General features: G+C 41.1%; 2 protein-coding genes across 2 annotated transcripts; one reads left to right on the forward strand and one right to left on the reverse strand.

Annotated features, from left to right (window-relative positions):
* Positions 1 to 4509: 4509 nt before the first annotated feature.
* On the forward strand, positions 4510 to 7473 carry LOC117462500 (tripartite motif-containing protein 16-like). The gene has a single exon (XM_034104744.2). The coding sequence runs from the start codon at positions 4580 to 4582 to the stop codon at positions 6245 to 6247; it is 1668 nt and encodes a 555-aa protein (XP_033960635.1). The 5' UTR covers positions 4510 to 4579; the 3' UTR covers positions 6248 to 7473.
* A 2965-nt stretch (positions 7474 to 10438) lies between these two features.
* acadm (acyl-CoA dehydrogenase medium chain) lies at positions 10439 to 19317 on the reverse strand. The gene is made up of 12 exons (XM_034104742.2): positions 19212 to 19317; positions 17997 to 18093; positions 17807 to 17904; positions 17380 to 17449; positions 17075 to 17175; positions 16551 to 16631; positions 16154 to 16284; positions 15684 to 15792; positions 15057 to 15197; positions 14777 to 14872; positions 14032 to 14280; positions 10439 to 10983 (listed from the first exon to the last, which is right to left on the reverse strand). Exons 1-12 carry the CDS (start codon positions 19224 to 19226, stop codon positions 10912 to 10914), a joined length of 1260 nt encoding a protein of 419 aa, XP_033960633.1. The 5' UTR covers positions 19227 to 19317; the 3' UTR covers positions 10439 to 10911.
* Between the last annotated feature and the right edge of the window lie 1934 nt (positions 19318 to 21251).

Consider the following 21251-nt stretch of genomic DNA (forward strand, 5'->3'; position numbering starts at 1 on the left):
GCTCCGCCTCAGCACCGCCTCTTTGCCCTTATTTGGAGCAGGCGGGAGAAGGCGGGAGTTAGACTCTGGCGTCACTGTCGAGCCGTTAGTGGCCGACTCCGCCTACTAAGGGCTTCACGGCAACTCTGCAGAATTCTATGGGTGACGTCACGGACCCTACGTCCATTTATATATACAGTCTATGGTACAGACTCAATGTTGTTTCTGCAAACAACATTGAATCTGGACGGACCGACCCATTAAGCGACATAAGCGGCCGCTTAGGGCCCCGCAGCCACTAAGGGCCCCCTTGCAAAAAAAATGGAAAAAAAGAAAAATTGAAAAAAATAATAATCTCAGTACACCGTCGTCGTGATAAGTATGTTTCATTAATTTAAATAATTGTTAATATCTCTAGATTGCCTACTCTCAAAGTCATTATATTATTGAGTCAATAATATGATACATTAACTGTGCTTTACCTGAACCTCCCCCCTCCGTATCATAGGGCCACACTGCAGCAGGATCTACACCCAAAAGGCGTTTCTTTGCTGGTTAAATCATGGAGCCTGCTCATTGTAATAAAGAAAGAACACATTCCTTCTGATGATAATGTTTGGATCCTCTGGATGTCTGAGGGTTTGCACCATTATGCCCACACGGTATCCAGCAGGCCTTCTCATGTAGAACAGTCCACAGAGCACTAAGAAGTTGAAAACGTCTGGACTTCTAAAAACGAGCGAGTACATGATGAAGGGAACCATCAGCAGTGCTGCCCCAACAACTAAGACTAATGTGTGGTTAATGCACAGGCCAACACATTGCATCAAGGAAAGAGCGACTGCAATCCCTGATTTGGCCACTGGAAATGTTACTGAAGCAGCTCCCATCAGCTCGGGACCAACGGCAACTACCCTTCGCCTTGCGCCTGAACATGTAGATGAAAATCCTTTCAGTACCTTGGACTAGTGTTAATTTCGTTGACTAAAACTATGACGAAATATGTTCGTCAACGACCTTTTTTTCCATGACGAAAACGAGACGATGACGAGACGGCAGTAAACAATAACTGTAACGAAATCATCAGGCAATATCGTTGACGAGAAGTGACGAGACGAAAATGTAGTTTACTAAATAAAAACTATGACAAAATCTGTCTTTACTTTCGTTGACGAAAAATGAGGAGACGAAATATTATCAAAGATAACGTTAAATCTCTGATAGTTAGTTTTTCTCCAAGCAGTTCCATTTCCGGTGCTGCGGCAGAGCAGCAGCTGTTTCTGTGCTGCGCGCGGCGGTACATTTGAATTACACCGGGCAGCGGCATAATATGAACTGTCAGGAAGACTCGGGTCTAACTAACCTTATTTAACAGAAAATAAAATGGCAACAACAGGGTTTAGGAGCAGTGGTCGCGTTAACCGAATACCCCCCGTCAGCGCGAGTGAGTGATACATTGTGCACTCGACGGATAATAATGGATTATGACGGAAATGTTACGATCCTGTCCGTCAAAATGACTGGCAGCGAAAAAGTCTAAAGCCACCACTGCTTGGGAGAAAGAAACAATGTGATATGTGGGCTCATTTTCGCTACAATGAGGCGGAGAAAAAAAGCGAATGCATTGTTTTATCAGAAGGGAAGCAATGTGGCCATAACACAGCTGGTAAAAACACCACACACCTGACCAGATACTCTGCAAAACTGCATTCTTAATCATTCAGCCTGTGTTTTTCATCAAATAAGGACAAGATAATCTTATTTATTTATATACTAAAATGACAAATTATTGGTTTTGGCTAGACTAGTTTGACTGAAATGTTCTATATAATCTGATGACTAAAAAAGACTCAACAGTTTTCATTGACAAAAAGTAGACTAAAATAATTAGTTTTCTTTGACTAAAATAAGACTAAAATGCTCAGACTTTTAGTCGACTAAATCATGACTAAAATAAGACTAAAATGCTCAGACTTTTAGTCGACTAAAACTTGACTAAATAAAAACAGGATGAAGGTGACTAAAACTAAAAAGGAAATTTAACACAGGACTAAGACTAAAACTAAATTAAAAAATAGCTGAGGAAATTAACACTACCTTGGACGCAGCAGCTACTATCCATCTATATGCCACGGAATAAATAGATGCAAAAACATTAGGACTAACACCTACTATTCTGTATCCAGCTGTAGATCCTACCAACGGCTCAAAACTACCAGAAATTCTTCTTCGAGCTAAAGGAATAATGACTGTAATCCCTAAAAGAGTAACTCCTCCTATCATATATCTATTTCCAATCATGTATGTGATGTGAGCTCTCAGCTGTTCAAGTAGAGGAAGTCCACCTCCATTTGGGGTCTGAGGGGGCTGAGGCATCCGATGAAGCCTGAGCAACCTGACAGCCTCACTGTGATGAACCTGTTGTGTTCCCTGACCACACAAGGGAGGAAAGTGCTAATGGGAGCATTTATCCAGACTTGTGTGAAAGGCCAGTTGTTGTGTCTGGTGGGGACACGGGATTATGCAGGAGAAAATCACTTCGATGCTTTTAGAATCAGATATAACAATTAAAAATCCCTTTTCGTTTCACACATGTACAATGGTGTTACTTGAGTGGATATTATACATTGCACATGGTGGTGTTAACTTACAGTCTTCATTGTGTGGTGGTCAGTGGTGGAAAGTAACTAAGTATATTTACTCAAGTATTTTACTTGAGTATTTTTTTGACGTGTGTACTTTACTTCAGTGCTTTCATTTCATGCTACTTTATACTTAACCTCACCTCAACCCAAAGCACATGCCTGAAGTTCACATGAGGTCAGACTGCAGTTTAATGCCACTCATAAAACATTCCCCTGATCTGAGGAACACAGCTTAGTGAGGAATCTAATGCTTTTAGTTTAATTTGCTGGAATCATAGGCTGTATACATAAAGGGTGGAATATGAATGGGTTAAGAGGCAACGCTGCCACTGTGTGGTTGATGCGGGATATGGCATGCAGACAGATATGGTGTCGGATGATATGAATGCCAATCCTCTGTTTAACAATTCTGTGCTTTAGTTTTCTTACAGGTAACAGGGGATTTGAACCTTTTCTGTTTAACCGTAAATGGTTTGTACCTAACCTGTTGAGTATATAGTGCACAACCTCAAACTCATACAATACAAATAGAATAGAATATAATTCCTGACCTGTCCGGTGGTGATTATCAGATGTGAAGCTGCTGGGAGTTTGTTCCAAGGTGGGGCTGAAGAGCATTTCCTATACATTGGAGCACCAGAGACAATCACTACACTTGATTTCCCTCCATGTGTCTGCACCGTGGAGTCCTTACATACAGAGCTAACAGCTTGAAGACAATGCATCCCAGATACTGTGTTACCTGACTGAAAGAAGTCATGAGGAAAAAGCATGGATTTTCAGTTTTTACTGCCTTGTGAATTCATTTTCAGGAGATATTTATTTACCACCTCAGGTCTGGAAGATATACGATTGCAGGGGGTTTTCTTACTCATTGAAGAGCTGAACAAAGACCACAGTCAAAGTGAAGTAGTCATGACCGCAGAAAGCATTGCATTTATTTGACAAAATGAGTTACTAGTTACTTTACAAATACAAATGATTAGATTAAACAAAATATGAATAAACAGCGATATATAATTAAAGGTTAAGATATCCAGCAGCAGTATATAAAGTAAACGTTGCTCCACTTTTAACAGCTGTGATGAACACATTAACGTAAACAAAATGAAAGAATCCAGTAATTCAATATAAGAATCTAAAATGGGACATTGGGCGCAGTAAGTACTTTTACTTTTGGTACTTTAACTATTTTTTGATGCCAATACGTCTCAGCTTATAATGCTTTATACTTCTACTGCACTTTTAGTTACTAGTTAGATATAGATTATTAGATAATTCAAACATAAATCAATTATTAAATACACTTTGACAGATATTTATGATATCCAGCAGCAGGACATCAAGTTGCTCAAATTAGCTCCACATGTACTAACTGTGATAAAACACATCAATAATCATTATAGTAACACAATGCGATTCTGAAAAGGGCCATTATGCATAAGGAGTACTTTTACTTTTGGTACTTTAAGTATATTTTGATACCAATGCTTTTGAACTTTTACTTGTAACAGAGTATTTTTACCCTGTAGTATTTCTACTTTAGCTTTAGTAGAATATCTGAGTACTTCTTACACCACTGCTACCTTGAGTGTGGAGCCGTGTGCTACGAAAGCCTGAATTTAAAACAATTAGTTTACAGCTGAAGAATGTTTTCAAATGTAGAGCAGGTTGTGAGCGAGGCTCCGTTTGTAAATGAGGAAGCAGTTCAGAGTGTCAGCGCTCAGAGTTTGATGAGCCCTCCCTCTTCTTCCTGCTCTCAGACACAGCCAGCTCCACTCTGTATTTCCTGGTTCCTCCCCTTCAGATCCACACTGAGGAGGAGGGGCGTAACCAACATGTGGGTAGAGCTGATAGGCTCATTCACTGAACACACCCATGCTGTTCAGATCACAGCTCATAGTTTCAGGTTTCAGGAAGTGAAACTCAGACACTCGCTGCCACTGAGAGGAGAAATGGCGCAGAAAGGAGTTCAGCTGGACCGGGAAACTTTCTCTTGTTCGATCTGTCTGGATCTACTGAAGGATCCGGTGACGACTTCCTGTGGACACAGCTACTGCATGAAGTGTATTAAAGGCTTCTGGGACGGAGAGGATGAGAAGGAGATCCACAGCTGCCCTCAGTGCAGGCAGAGCTTCACACCGAGGCCTGTCCTGCTGAAGAACACCATGCTAGCAGCTTTAGTGGAGGAGCTGAAGAAGACTGGACTCCAAGCTGCTCCTGCTGATCTCTGCTATGCTGGAGCTGAAGACGTGGCCTGTGATGTCTGCACTGGGAGGAAACTGAGAGCCTGTAAGTCCTGTCTTATGTGTTCTATATCTTACTGTGAGAAACACCTCCAGCTGCATTATGAATCACCTGCCTTTGAGAAACACAAGCTGGTGGAGCCCTCCAAGAAGCTCCAGGAGAACATCTGCTCTCGTCACGATGAGGTTATGAAGCTGTTCTGCCGCACTGATCAGCAGAGTATCTGTTATCTCTGCTCTGTGGACGAACACAAAGGCCACGACACGGTGTCAGCTGCAGCAGAGAGGACTGAGAGGCAGAGAGAGCTGGAGGGGAGTCGACTAAACATCCAGCAGAGAATCCAGGACGGAGAGAAGGAGGTGAAGCGGCTTCAGCAGGAGGTGCAGGCCGTCAATGGCTCTGCTGACAAAGCAGTGGAGGACAGCGAGAAGACGTTCACTGAGCTGATCCGTCTCATGCAGAAGAGAAGCTCTGACGTGAAGCAGCAGCTCAGATCCCAGCAGAAGAGAGAAGTGAGTCGAGTCAGAGAGCTCCAGGAGAAGCTGGAGCAGGAGATCTCTGAGCTGAAGGGGAGAGACGCTGAGCTGAAGCTGCTGTCTCTCACAGAGGACCACAACCAGTTTCTGCTCAGCTACCGCTCACTGCCAGCCCTCAGTGAAGCTACACACTCCTCCAGCACCAACATCCGTCCTCTGAGCTACTTTGAGGATGTGACGGCGGCCCTGTCAGCAGTCAGAGACAAACTACAGGACGTCCTGAGAGAGGAGTGGACAAACGTCTCATCGACTGAAGTGGATGTTTTACTGTCAGCAGCAGAGCCCGCCACCAGAGCTGGGTTCTTCAGATATTCACAGGAGATCACTCTGGATCCAAACACAGCAGGCACATATCTGGTATTATCTGAGGGGAGCAGAAAAGCAACATACATGAAACAACATCAGTCTTATTCTAGTCATCCAGACGGATTCACTGGTTATTCTCAGGTCCTGAGTAGAGAGAGTCTGACTGGACGTTGTTACTGGGAGGTGGAGCGGAGAGGGGGAGAAGTTTATGTAGCAGTCGCATACAAGAATATCAGCAGAGCAGGGAGTAGGGGTGAATGTGGATTTGGATTCAATGACAAATCTTGGTCGTTAATTTGTAACCAAAACAGTTATACATTTCGTCACAACAACATCAACACTCCCGTCTCAGGTCCTCAGTCCTCCAGAGTAGGAGTGTACCTGGATCACAGAGCAGGTATTCTGTCCTTCTACAGCGTCTCTGAAACCATGACTCTCCTCCACAGAGTCCAGACCACATTCACTCGGCCGCTACATGCTGGAGTTATGCTTTATCCTAATGGAGCCACAGCTGAGTTTTGTAAACTGAAATAGCCTGAAGTCATTTGAGGAACTCTTCTACTTCTTAAACTCATTGCGTCCATCATTGTTGCTGAGAGCTGAGTGTTCATGTCTTCACTGCACAGAGATCAGCTGTCAATCAAACATGATGGGATGTGCTTTAACGTCTTCTCACGAGTTGTTCTGTAGATGCTGGAGTTTCTTCAGGCGGCGCTCCTTCCTGTGTCTGTGTAGCCGTGGAGGCTGTCACTGCTCAGGAGGGTTGCTGTTCACCTCAACTCATATTTCTCTGCATGGAAATGTAGACTTTGCTCTAGATATTTGTTGAACATCGATATTGATGTATTTGTATGTTGTTGTTTCTCTTGTAAAGCATGAGAGAGAGAAAGCACCAGAGCTTCTTTCATTGTAGATATTTATATTCTAAAAGTCTTTTATTGTTGACTAAGTCTCAACGTGTTGAATGCATAAAGGAGAGTTTGAAGAAGGAAATAAAACACATTAAAAGAAAAGCTAACGGGTTGAGTTTGTAATAAACTGTGTTTCTATGTTCAAGGTGTGAGATGAGTGCCACATTTACATGTCTGTACAAAATAACATGTTGGGTTTTTTCTTGTTAATAAAAGAGCTAAGAGGACACAAGTGGAAATCTCAGTCTTTGTTTGTAATCTTAAAATGAATGATCTCTCCTCTCCAGTGAAGCTGCACTAAGTTGAGTATAATTTGTAATACATAGTTCTTTTTTTACTGCTACGTCCCCAATAAGCTCGAGGACAGAAATGGAGACACAGCAACAAATAACATTGAGAGAGTCGGGGGGAAAGTGAACACAAGCCATTTATTTACACCAAAGAATGGAGAGGAAGAACCGTCTCTGGAAGAGGATCAGGAACATGTGGAGAAATGTGAGATCTGAACAAAAGTGATATTTTTTTATGTTTCAAGATTTTAGTCAGAATATTGAGAAACAAGTCAGAATTCAGAATATTTTAATACATCTTTTTCTTAAGAACATTTATTTTCGGAAAATCTCAGAATTCAGAATAAATATATTTTATTCCTTTTTTTTAATGAAATTACAGAAATCTGAGATTAAAGTGAGAAAAGAATCGCTGTGGTCAGACCTCAACATGTTCTTTACGAGTGAAAGTCAGAATTCTGATTAAAAAATTATTCTTTTACAAAAGAAATTCAGATTTCTTTTAAAGAAAATCTCAGAAATCTGACTTTCTTAAAATATATTTTATTTATTTTCATGAAAACCTTCAGAATTAGTTTTTATAGATCTGAGATTTAAGTAAGAATTTTGATTTATTTCTCAAAAGAAAAAATCAATGCTTTCTTTGAAGCATGATTTTTTTTTCAGTAGTCTAATAAATATATGTGTTATCAGTTGCAAGTGTGTATTTGTTGTAATAATGACGAAAACATAATACATTTCACAGTAATTATAATAACAAATAAAAACGATTTCCTTAACCCTTGTGTTATGTTCACATTTCGCACCCTTTGGTAATGTTCGGGTCAAATTGACCCGGGTCAGATTTCAGGGTTTAAAAAAAATACAGAACTAAATTCAACATGCAGAATTCCTTATATATATTGTCTTTAACTTATTCCCCAACAATATAAATATAAATATATGATTCGTTTTTGAAAATACTCTTTGCTAGATTAAATTTAACAATGGAAGTGTCCATCGTTTTTTTGTGATAAAAATGTAATTTATGTTAAAAAAAAATACACTGTAATAAAAACTAGGTTTACATGTTGCTCATGCTTTTCTAGGACACATGTAAATGACACGTGTTTTCATTAATGTTTATTATTTTTAATCTGTCATATACTAATCAAAGCCCTGAAGGAAATAAAGCAATTGGAACACAAGAACCACACATCCAAAAGTATTTGGCTGTGAAATATAGAGGGAATGAAACATCCATATAAATTACATAGAACAGATATAAACGCAAAGCAAATAAAAACAGTTACCAGTCATATTCATAAAATACAGTATATCCGAAAAATATATTGATGAAGTGACGCTGCAGAACATCATGTGAGTCAATGGGCAAGTCCGTTTAGGAAACACATGATGTACAGAACTTCTTCGTGTGGATAGCACAGATGTACGTGTTGCAGTTGCTGCATGTAGTCTGTGTCTTGGAGTCCTTTGAGGGTCCACAGACCTCACAGCTGGCTGTGGGGGTCTTCCAGCAGCTGACTGTGGGGGTCTTCCAGAAGCTGGCTGTGGGGGTCTTCCAGAAGCTGGCTCTGTGTCAAGTTCATCTTCCAATTTGCTGTCAAATTCTGAGTTTACCTCCACATTATCCTCATCTTCAAAAATGTCTTCCTGTTCCACTTCACCGTGTTCCTCTAATGCATTCCACTCACTCTCATCCATCATTAGCTCCAAGGCTCTGAGCAGAATATCTTTTGGCCATTTTGTTGGTAGATAATTGTAGTTCTGCACTATACACTGTAATGTGCTGTGTATCACAGCGCACTGAGATGTGTGACAAACTGTAAAGCATTAACCCATCACTGTACCCTGTATGCAAGGGCTGGTTTGCCTTCACTAACTGTACGGAGGCTCAGTCACTGGTACATTTGTATATATAAAGCCATGTTAGGGAAACTTCCATCTTATATCTGCTCCCTGATCTCACGGAGAATTGTAAGTGGCTACTGCCTGAGATCGAATGCTGTGGTTTTATTAAATGTGCCAACTGCTAGGACTGTCTTAGGGAAGACAGCTTTTAGATGCGCAGCTCCTCTGTCTTGGAATAGTCTGCACATTAAATGGAAACTGAACAATCTGGTGCCACTAAATGTTTTTAAAGCTCGGTTGGATGCTACTCAATCAGAAGCTATTGGTACCTGTTTATGTGGATTATTTTGTAAATGATGCTGTATGATGTCCTTTTGTTGTTCTGTTTATGTTTTTATGTTTCATGTGGAACTACTTGAGCAGGTCTCCCTTGGAAAAGAGATCAATGATCTCAATGGGATTTTATCTGTATAAATAAAGGTTTGAAATAAAATGAATGTGAGGTTATGTATCTGTGTAGTCCCTCCTCCGGCGTGCAGGTGCGGGGGGGGAGTGCGAGAAAATGTAAAATGTTTATAATGTTCTAGGATAGTTTTGTGTACACACTACAAAGGGTAAAGATCAAGGGAAAACAGGATCAAACAGCTTCTCGATGCAAACAAGTGTGTGTGTGTGTGTGTGTGTGTGTGTGTGTCTTTAGTTTGTGTGTTTCTGTGTGTTTTTCTCTGTCTGTCCTGGTATTGTATCCGGGTCAGATTGACCCAAACCTCTCATGAAGGACATAAATGCGGGTGGGAATTTGAAAAAAATAAAAACAATTCCACATGTCCTTCACAGTAAATAAGCCCCGGCCATTGAGTTTCAGGTTGAACGAAAATATCCTTATATTTTTTTTTATTCATTGAAAATGGAAAGCGGGTCAATTTGACCCGAACACCACACAAGGGTTAAAAAAGTATCCGTCCAGATTCAATGTTGTTGGAGGACGAGGGTCCAGAACCTCCTTCACTCCCTTTGTGACATAAGTGCCCACAACATAACCAAGACAAAGGAACACCATGGCTATCACGGGTTATTTGTCTAAGTTTTGAATATGGAATACAATTAATTAATTCTTGTCTCTGGAGGATTTTACCGACCGACTGCAGTGTCGGTCTTAAAAAGTGTCTCACTGAACACAAATGTTCTAATAGTAGAAGCAAGTAGATCCCTACGACGTCCTCGTTCTTCCATCGCATAGCTGACGTCGCGGTCCTATGGCGTTAGTGCGTCGCTGCTGGTTGCACGTCGAACAGACGGCCCCGCCCCCTTTTACAGGTGAAAACAACAAATCGGCGCCGAGCGGAAAAATATACTTTCGTCAAGCTGCTGTGTTGCACTTTAAACAACAAAAGAAGCTCCAAAATTACGAGTTTCTTTTCTTCCAATTATTAAAAAAAAGGACAATAGAAGAAATCTTTGGCTTCAGACCGTTCACAGAGACAGTAAACAAACACTTGATCACAGTTAGCATCAATCATGCTAATGAGGTTACCGGCAGTCGTCAAAGTGCACAGTTGTAATGTTAGAAGTCAAGGTGATGAATTAGATGCAGCATTAAAACACTTCTAACGTCAAAGGAATCGTTGTTTTGTGTTATTTCGTTCAAGTGTCGTTTGCCACTCGCTCACTGATCGCTGTTACATTAGATGTTTATTTTCAAACAATATTAATTATAATTTGAGCATTACATTCTTGGCTTCTTCCAAGGAGGATCAGAAGGCTAGCATTGTCATAGTTCATTATGCTTCATCTGTTCGTGTTGCATTTGTTCCTGGTTCATATTATTTACAGAGGTTGGAGCCTGACACGACAGTCGTGTGAGGGACTGCGTGAATGTGGTGGTCCCAAACCCACCCCGTCTCAAAGTAAGGCAACAGTTCTACGATGCATTTCAAAAACAAACTAGTACAGGTGTTGAAGGGTTCTGATGTTTTCTGATTAGAAAAGTGGACGGCTGATGCAAAGTCTGGATCAATATGAACAAAGCTCGGCCCGGATTAAGTGCTGATAAGGCAAACAACATTTTGTGAGTATAAATAAGCAGCTCTATTCCCAGGAACACAACATCAGTACATCTGAATAAGGGACGCCAGGTGTGAAGAGTTCACTTCTTGTATCTTCCCAGGAGTTCTCGGGCAATAATCATCCTCTGGATTTGAGCTGTGCCCTCGTAGATCTGCAAAGGAAATGAAATAACATTTAGAAAAGTTATTCTAACGACCTCAGCCATTAGCAAATGGGTGCACAACATCCAGGGCTTGAAATGTTTTATAAACGTCCCGAAATACAATTTAAACCATTCCAAAGTTGAGTGTGTGAACAATAGTTCTTTTGAATGGAGGCTTTACCAGAGGTCATTAAAACAAGTTTGTTGTTGCACTTCTGCACCTCTTGCAGTATCAACTACATTTACACTAGGGATGGGTACCGAGCCCCCGTATTAAAGTGGCCCCGGGGCTGAATTATTAAAGACCGTGGTACCGTTAAGCTCCGACATTATCGGTCTTTTTATCGGTCCTGGAGACATCTAAAAACATGTCATGTGTCTTATTGCTGCACAAACATTATATTGCAGTTTTAGTTTCGCCAACTCCGTTTCTAATGTGCAATAAGGCTACAACATGCGTCTATGATTATTTTCATCTTTCCAATCCAGACGAGAGATCTCTCTCTCCCGTCTGTGTGCGAGGGGGCGTGGCAGTTTACACACACGCAGCTGCTACATGCAGCAACACACACACGGCGGGGATGGCGGAGAGAACGCGCTACGAGGTGTGGTGAAACTTTACCCGTCTCGAGGTGGACAATGCTCGGTACCAATAGTGCAATAAGAGTTTAGCATGTCAGGGCGGTAACACGAGCAGTTTGTCTAAACATCTTGCGAAAGTGCTCCACATCCAGACGGAGGAATGCACCGGGTTCGACTGTCTTTCTCGTAGCTCTGTAGCCCCATCCACGAGTAACGTTTCCACGTCAGGTGTGTTATGTATGCCTGAATCTTCCTCCAGAAGAACCGTTAGGCCTTTGGCAGCATACCTGTCTGCCCCACCTGTGTTGCTCTGTACTAATGTATTTATGCAGTAACGCAGTACATGGTGTACTTCTACTCACTACAGTTCAGAGGTACATGGTGTACTTCTACTCACTACAGTTCAGAGGTACATGGTGTACTTCTACTACTCTACAGTTCAGCGGTACATGGTGTACTACGACTCCACTACAGTTCAGAGGTACATGGTGTACTTATACTCACTACAGTTCAGAGGTACATGGTGTACTTCTACTCCACTACAGTTCAGAGGTACATGGTGTACTTCTACTCCACTACAGTTCAGAGGTACATGGTGTACTTCTACTCCACTACAGTTCAGCGGTACATGGTGTACTTCTACTACTCTACAGTTCAGAGGTACATGGTGTACTTCTACTCCACTACAGTTCAGAGGTACATGGTGTACTTCGACTCCACTACAGTTCAGAGGTACATGGTGTACTTCTACTACTCTACAGTTCAGAGGTACATGGTATACTTCTACTCACTACAGTTCAGCGGAACATGGTGTACTTCTACTCCACTACAGTTCAGCGGTACATGGTGTACTTCTACTCACTACAGTTCAGAGGTACATGGTGTACTTCGACTCCACTACAGTTCAGAGGTACATGGTGTACTTCTACTCCACTACAGTTCAGAGGTACATGGTGTACTTCGACTCCACTACAGTTCAGAGGTACATGGTGTACTTCTACTACTCTACAGTTCAGAGGTACATGGTATACTTCTACTCACTACAGTTCAGCGGAACATGGTGTACTTCTACTCCACTACAGTTCAGCGGTACATGGTGTACTTCTACTCACTACAGTTCAGAGGTACATGGTGTACTTCGACTCCACTACAGTTCAGAGGTACATGGTGTACTTCTACTACTCTACAGTTCAGAGGTACATGGTGTACTTCGACTCACTACAGTTCAGAGGTACATGGTGTACTTCTACTCCTCTACAGTTCAGAGGTACATGGTGTACTTCTACTCCACTACATGTATTTAATACCTTTAGTTACTTCACAGATGTGGATGAATGATGTGAAATATAATCAAGTGTTGAATCAGACTTTAGTTCCACCTGGAGTAAATCCACCAGCTACCCTGCAGTCTACAAAGTCATTCAAACTAGCTGCACCTTCACCAGCTCTGAGAACACTTTGATGATCAATCATTATAAAACATATCATATATATTATTTTGAAATGGACCAATCTGCACAACGACTACTTTTACTGTCTTTCACTATATTTTGATGAGAATACTTTTCTACTTTTACTTGAGGAACATTTTGAATGCAGGACTTTTACTGAAACAGAGTATTCCTACACTCTGGTACTTCTACTTTTAATCAAGTACAAGATCTGAGTACTTCTACTTTTACTAAAGTACAATATCTGAGTACTTCTACTTTTATTAAGTACAAGATCTGAGTAGCCTACTTCTACTAAAGTATAAGATCTGAGTACTTCTACTTTTAATAAAGTACAAGATCTATATACTTATACCACCTCTGTGTATAGCCTATGAAAAAAACGATTAGAAAACAAAGGCTAAAGCTAACGTTAGCAGATAGTGACAATGCGACAGAAAAACGTTTCAGTGCACATCACGCTCTGCCGCTCTGCTCTGAACACCTGAACGGCCCGTTCTAACAGCTGTTCACCAGCGGCTCAGTCTGTGCCACAGTGACTCCGCACAGTTAGCGAACGCACCGTAGCTAATGTAGCTCACCCTCATCCCGGAGCAGCAGAGTTCAGCCGACAGGCAGGAAGACTCGAGCACACACTTCATATATTAAAAAATAACACCATGCGCGTCATGATGGCACATAACAGCTCGCGACCGCAGATTATTTCAGCGATTAGATTAAATGTAAATTATATTTGACGCAACTTTAGTTACATTTCCATGACTTTTCCAAAACTTTGGGAAAAATATTGTTTTCCAGAACTTTTCCAGAGCCTGGAATTTACATTTTCAATTTCCATGACTTTTCCAGGTTTTCAATGACCGTACGAACCCTGAAGAGTACCGTTAAAGGACCGGATCGATAAGCAGTATCGATAAAAGTAGTAGTACCGTTAAAACCTTAACGGTACCCATCCCTAATTAACAATGAATAATCTTCTTTTCTAGATGTCCTTAGGTGCAATCCCTGAAACATCAGCACCCACCTGGTAGATCTTGGCGTCTCTCATCAGCTTCTCCACGGGGTATTCGCTGTTGAAGCCGTTTCCTCCGAACACCTGCACGGCGTCAGAGGCCACCTGGTTGGCGATGTCTCCGGCGAATGCCTTGGCGATGGAGGCGTAGTACGTGTTCCTGCGGCCCTGGTCCACTTCCCAGGCCGAGCGCTGGTACGCCATCCGGGCCAACTCCACCTTCATGGCCATCTCAGCCAGGATGAAGGACACGGCCTGGTGCTGTTGGACAGGAGGAGACAGAGGGGCCTGTTAGTCCTCTCCTCACCTTTTAACACTATACCTGAAGCTAAAGCTAAACAAGCAGCGGGAAAAAAATAAATAAATGATATCCTATAAGAAAATAATTTCAACTGAAACGAAATGATCCGATTCAAAACTAGTAAAAATGAAGATAAAAAAGTTATTTGAGCTTAAATATATTAGTACAGTATAATTTTCTGTGAATTTCAATAACATTGATCCCAAGAAATGGTACAAACAAGACACTCCAGGAGATGGCGCTATGCTTCGTTTATCAAAGTTAATCCCTGCTGTTTTTCATATGCAATCTAGTCTCCTGGAATTCAATGACAAGAGCAAGATGTATTTATTTATTCTTTCAGCACTCTTCAGTAAATTCTGTAATTCATTGAACTACAAATGGGATGCATCAGCGTTATAAGCCTGTGATGGAACGTGTGGTTTTCTGCTGATGAATGAAATGAAGAGAACCAACCTCAGCAATAACTTTTCCGAAGGTCTTCCTCTCCATTGCGTAGTTGGTTGCTTCATCAAGCGCCCTCTGTGCCAGACCTGTGGCTCCTGCTGCCACCTGCAAAGCAATACTTACATTAGCATCACAGATACATGTCTTCAGTGATAAATAAACATTAGCATGAACCGTTTGGTATCCAATTGTTTGCATGTAGCAATATAATATCAGATATGAGATGTCAAAAGAGACATTTATACATGGTGCTACAAATGTCAAGTTCAGTTACAGTTAGGAGACTTACCGGTGGCCTTGTGTTGTCGAAGGCCCCCATGGCAATTTTGAATCCGGACCCCTCTCCGATCAGGACGTTCTCCTTCGGTATCCTCACATCCTCAAAAGTGATGCCTCTGGTATCGGAGCACCTCTGGCCCATGTTTATCTCCTACAAGCACAAAACAGACGAAAGCCCTGTTATCTTGTGGTGTGCATATCACAGTGAGCAACACCGGGAGGATGGGACCACTGACTGGATAGCAGATGTTTTCCTATCAATTCAAATCTAATGTTATTTTATACAAATACACAACATTAGTCTGGAGTTCATAAGGAGCTCACAAGGAGACAAATAAGAAGTCTCAAAGCAGAGGGACATGTAGCAAGATTCTGTCTCTAGAAAGAACGTTAAATGGTGAATTATATACATTTGGGGGATTTTAAACAATAACATTCAAAATCATTCCTTTGGCGTCTTGGGGATAGGTGACTTTTCCCAGGTAAATTGTAAAAATGGCATCGGTTTGTATATTCTGCTACTTCCTAAAATGTACTATCACAGCTTTTGGAGCACACGTGCAACGTTGCAAAGTACCATTACTACATTTAGCTATGGATAAAACTACATTCCTAAAACAATTGAGCCTCATCTTACCTTCCTTCCTACTATAATTCCAGGAGTGTCAGCCTCCACAATGAAGCCAGTGAAAGCCTTGCTGGTAGGACATTTAGGATCTGGGTTAGACCGGGCCAGGAGGAAGTACCTAGGAGGATAAGAGACGTAGAAAAGTAATACAAAAAAAAACTTAGAGCAACAGACAGATGTATGTGTATTTATGAGTGTTATGGATATACGTACATATACATATCAGTTGACAGGTTATTAGGTACACCTAGGTTAAACTAAAGCAGTCTAATACAAAGCCCTTCAATAAAGCCTCCTTTAACCAAAGTTATCATGTTCAGACTTTGTTGCATCAAAAACTAGGAATGTCAGCCAATTTAAATATTTAATCGCACTTTTTTTTTTAATCTGTTCTAAAGGCACGTTTTTAATACTCTTATCAACATATGAGTGGACAAATAAAACACACACACACACACACTAAGAGAAACAGTACATACCAGTTTGCTTTCCCGCCATTGGTGATCCACATCTTCTGCCCGTTAACAACGTACTCGTCTCCCACCTTCACAGCACGGGTCTTGAGGCTGGCCACATCAGAGCCGGCGCCGGGCTCCGTCACACAGTACGCCTGCAGAAAACACCCAGCAGTCAGTTAACCCCGTCAGATCTGAGGCAGGAAAGAGCTATACCTGTGTTCACGTTGTGTTGTTTGTGATCTTTGCATTAATACAAATAACACAGTGAATGATTTACATAGGGCAGCGGCTATTCATTCGTTCTGTCATTTACATCCTTGGATGAAGAATTGTTTACACATAAACAGACTATTTTTTGAATACGTGTGCTATCAACATCAACAAGCATGACTACGCCAGTGTTATTTCTCATACTTACACACATGAGAGGCTCCTCCATCATCCTACCCAGGTACTTACTCTTCTGCGCTTCATTGCCGGCTAGAATAACAGGCATTTGCTGTGAGAGAGAAACGGATGATTAAACGTTGGATTTGCAAATCAGTTTTGAAAAATGACCATCGTAGTGGACTATATTTTTGTGATTTGATTTCAAATAATAAGCAGGGAAAACGACCACCGTACTTTTCGGACTATAAGCCGCGACTTTTTTCCCCATTTTGTGTGTACAGCTAACGGCCACTAGGGAACCTCCTAAATCTATGGATTTTACAGGTAAAATTAACCACCTTTAACTCTATGGGCTCTATGACCGGTCCGCGCCCGCCATCTTTAAGGGCGGGCTCCAGCAGGAAAAGATGGAGGCCGGAAAAGAGTGAGACAGGTAGCGCGCCAAAGTAAAAGTGGAACCGAGAGACAGAACGAGAGCAAGACAGACGGACAATTTAGCTGCTGCGGCTTATATGCAGGTGCGCTTTATAGTCCGAAAAGTACGGTACTTACTCCCAGAGAGTTTGCTTCGATAGCGGTCTGTATGCCTGTGCAGCCATAAGCCAACTCCTCTGTGATGAGGCAGTTGTCAAAGATGGTCAAGCCCATTCCACCTGATTACAAAGGGACAAACATAGCAAGGTGTGTCAAGGTGTTTTTACACAGGCATTAATAAACTTCATTTTCAATTAGAAACCATTTAAACATACTTAAACTGAGATGCTATTCTTTATTTGCGTGTGGGTATAGGCCATCACCTTCAGACTAAATTAATCTGAGACAAGATGAAATAGTCAATCAGCAAGTAAATAACATACCATACTCCTGTGGAATGTGGCCGTTAATTAAACCGAGTTCCCATGCTTTCTTGATGATGGGCAGAGGATACTGCAAAACAGGACGTTGAAGAGTTATTCAATCTTTTTAGAAAATAATATGATCACCACTCTCAGGGGACATTCACGATGCACCAGCACAAAACAAATCTCTGAAGGATTAATAATAGACCTCTAACAAGGCAAACACAAATCTATGTATTCGCCACATGATAAGGATCGGTGCAAATATTTAACGATTTTAATGCACATAAGCTACAGTGTAGAAACGGCATAAGATAAGGGGTTCTTCTTTAGCCAATACTACACAGCTCCATAAACCGACAAACAGTCTGAACCGTAAACAAACAACAACATTGAATAAGATTATAATTGAATATAATCTATTATTTGCATGTATTATACTCACTTCGCCACTCCTGTCATACTCCGCTGCAGCAGGGACGATCACTTCACGAGCAAACTTCCTCGCCGCCTGTTGGAACTCTTTCTGTTGCTCAGACAGCTCTGTGGGTCAAAGCAGCACAACACAAAATCAGCAACTTCAAAACTGGTCATGAATGATAGCGTTTTAATCATCTATTCTACTTCCTTCTCACCAAACGAGAAGCCGAGGGATGTGTTGTTAGATGCAGAAGCACTGGCAGCAGCGGAGTTCTGCAGCCGGATCCCCGACCGCACGCTGGCTTTGAGAAACTGTGGATCAAACTCAGTTTAACAGGGCACCTCCACACCTCTAACGTTTTCATGAAGAATTTAGCGCATATTAGCATTTTCCTCTCAATGTATTTACCATTGGCAAAGAGTACAAGCTACCTCATGAATGTTATATGGTCTCTTTAAAAAAAAATGATATACTCTGCTACTTTTTTACCATGGTTTACTTCTCTGCCATGTGTTTTTTTAAATTAATAATAAAGTGTGCATACTTAGTTATTTTTCCTTTCTTAATATGTAGGACTATTGTCTTCACTTTATCTGCACTATATCTCTGCTGCTGTAATGTACACCCCCCGTTGTGGGACAAATAAAAGGAATTCTGATTCAGAGCTACTTGAAAGTATTCACCTCACAAAGTTTGATACACATAGAGATTAATTTAGTTCTGAAGTGAAGGTATAAATAGAATCATTAAAGACTTTTCTAACGTATTGGGTCAAACATTTTTATAAATATGCAGCACAATAAAACCCGATACACTCATTGCCCAATTGTTTTTCACATCAAGCCATGAGGAAATGACAAATGCCCTTGTTTTCATTACATCACAACAGCCCAGCTCACAATGTGTTTGGCTATATTGCTTTAAGAAATGTAGGTTTACATGCCAGAATGTTTAGTGTGATTGTAGGACACATACGTAACATCTGATGGAAAGTACCATATACCTTGACTATATCCTTTTTAAATGTGGTCAATGTATAATATTTTAATCATGTACTAATATTAAAAAGAAAAGTCCTTGTATGTTAAAGAACTGTCTGAAAGAGTCGGATACTGATATCCATGACTTGAGTTTTGTTCAACGACCTTCGCTGTGTTTCAAAGATGACCAGCTAGCTGATCATTTGTGCAGAAAGACTTTGCTCATTATGTTTAGCGTTATCTTGGTCATTGTTTTGACAATGACGTTGTTTTGTAACGTCGGTTTTAGACGTTAGAACGCTGTTAGCTAACGTTAGCCGTTGACGTAGTTTAACGTTCCTCTGATTTAAACATTAGGACAATAAGACAACAAGCTGTGTGCATCAAATTAACATAACTATAACTTTTAAAATATGCTGCTGAATTAAAGCTAATTTAAAGACACGTACCTTGTTGAGCAGCATTGTTATGTGTCTTGATAGCACCGACTGCACATATAACTAGACTGAACACCACCACAACCTTTGTCCCACATATGACAACCAATCACAGCCGCGGGATTGATCACGTGTCGTCCCTGGGCATGTGGAAAATGACTTTTCCCCCAGTGTATAATAAGTCCCTTACCTAACTTTTTATATCCATAGGTATGGAAAATGTTTGGTAACATTGTGGTAATGACAGCTTGTATTTGTTCTTTCACGATTTGTATTGTTACACATGGACACATTAAAACTAAGACTGCGTGATGTAACCCACCCTGGTATTAGGAGTAGTATCCAGGGGAGATAATTACGTATGTTGTCGTTGACATTATTTTCCCCTTTACTTATTCAACATATATGATCATATATTTTGTATACTAAAATTGACATCAGGGGTAGACTTATAAATACAAAAGTACATTAAAAAAAACACATCAAGTTTGATTGATTCATACTGTTTTTGATTGTACTACTATTAAGTTTCGATTCAGTCCATTTCTTTCTTATGTTGACAGGGGCTATATAAATAAACAAGCCTTGCTTCATAACCAAACATGTCGGGGACTAGCAACCCAGATAAATACTTTTCCATTTATTTGTCTTGGCATTTCACAAGTGTAGAGCACATAATATCATGAAGTCATTACCTAACAGTCACACATACAGTGGGGCAAAAAAGTATGTAGTCAGCCACCAATTGTGCAAGTTCTCCCACTTAAAAAGATGAGGCCTGTAATTTTCATCCGAGGTACACCTCAACTATGAGAGACAGAATGGGGGGAAATAATCCAGGAAATCACGTTGTAGGATTTTTAATGAATGAATTGGTCAATTCCTCTGTAAAATAAGTATTTGGTCACCTACAAACAAACAAGATTTCTGGCTCTCACAGACCTGTAATTTATTCTTTAAGAGCCTCCTCTGTCCTCCACTTGTTAATGGCACCTGTTTGAACTCGTCATCAGTATAAAAGACACCTGTCCACAACCTCAAACAGTCACACTCCAAACTCCACTATGGCCAAGACCAAAGAGCTGTCAAAGGACACCAGAAACTAAATGGTAGACCTGCACCAGGCTGGGAAGACTGAATCTGCAATAGTGCAGCACGGTGTGAAGAAATCAACTGGGAGCAATTATTAGAAAATGGAAGACATACAAGACCGCTGATAATCTCCCTCGATCTGGGGCTCCACGCAAGACCTCACCCCGTGGGGTCAAAATGATCACAAGAACGGTGAGCAAAGATCCCAGAACCACACGGGGGGACCTAGCCAATGACCTGCAGAGAGCTGGGACCAAAGTAACAAAGGTACCATCAGTAACACACTACGTCGCCAGGGACTCAAATCCTGCAGTGCCAGACGTGTCCCCCTGCTTAAGCCAGTACATGTCCAGGCCCGTCTGAAGTTTGCTAGAGAACATTTAGATGATCCAGAAGAGGATTGGGAGAATGTCATATGGTCAGATGAAACCAAAATAGAACTTTTTGGTAAAAACTCATCAAGACGTGTTTGGAGGAGAAAGAATGCTGAGTTGCATCCAAAGAACACCTACTGTGAAACATGGGGGTGGAAACATCATGCTTTGGGGCTGTTTTCTGCAAAGGGACCAGGACGACTGATCCGTGTAAAGGAAAGAATGAGTTGAAAGTCCTTGTTGCCCAGCAACAGCCCCAAAACATCACTGCTCTAGAGGAGATCTGCATGAGGAATGGGCCAGAATACCAGCAACAGTGTGTGAAAACCTTGTGAAGACTTACAGAAAACGTTTGACCTCTGTCATTGCCAACAAAGGGTATATAACAAAGTATTGAGATGAACTTTTGTTATTGACCAAATACTTATTTTCCAAATAAATTCTTTAAAAATCAGACTGTGATTTTCTGGATTGTTTCTTCTCATTTTGTCTCTCATAGTTGAGGTATACCTAGGATGAAAATTACAGGCCTCATCTTTTTAAGTGAGAGAACTTGCACAATTGGTGGCTGACTAAATACTTTTTT

Source organism: Pseudochaenichthys georgianus, chromosome 17 (assembly GCF_902827115.2).
Source record: "Pseudochaenichthys georgianus chromosome 17, fPseGeo1.2, whole genome shotgun sequence".
Lineage (NCBI taxonomy): Eukaryota > Metazoa > Chordata > Actinopteri > Perciformes > Channichthyidae > Pseudochaenichthys > Pseudochaenichthys georgianus.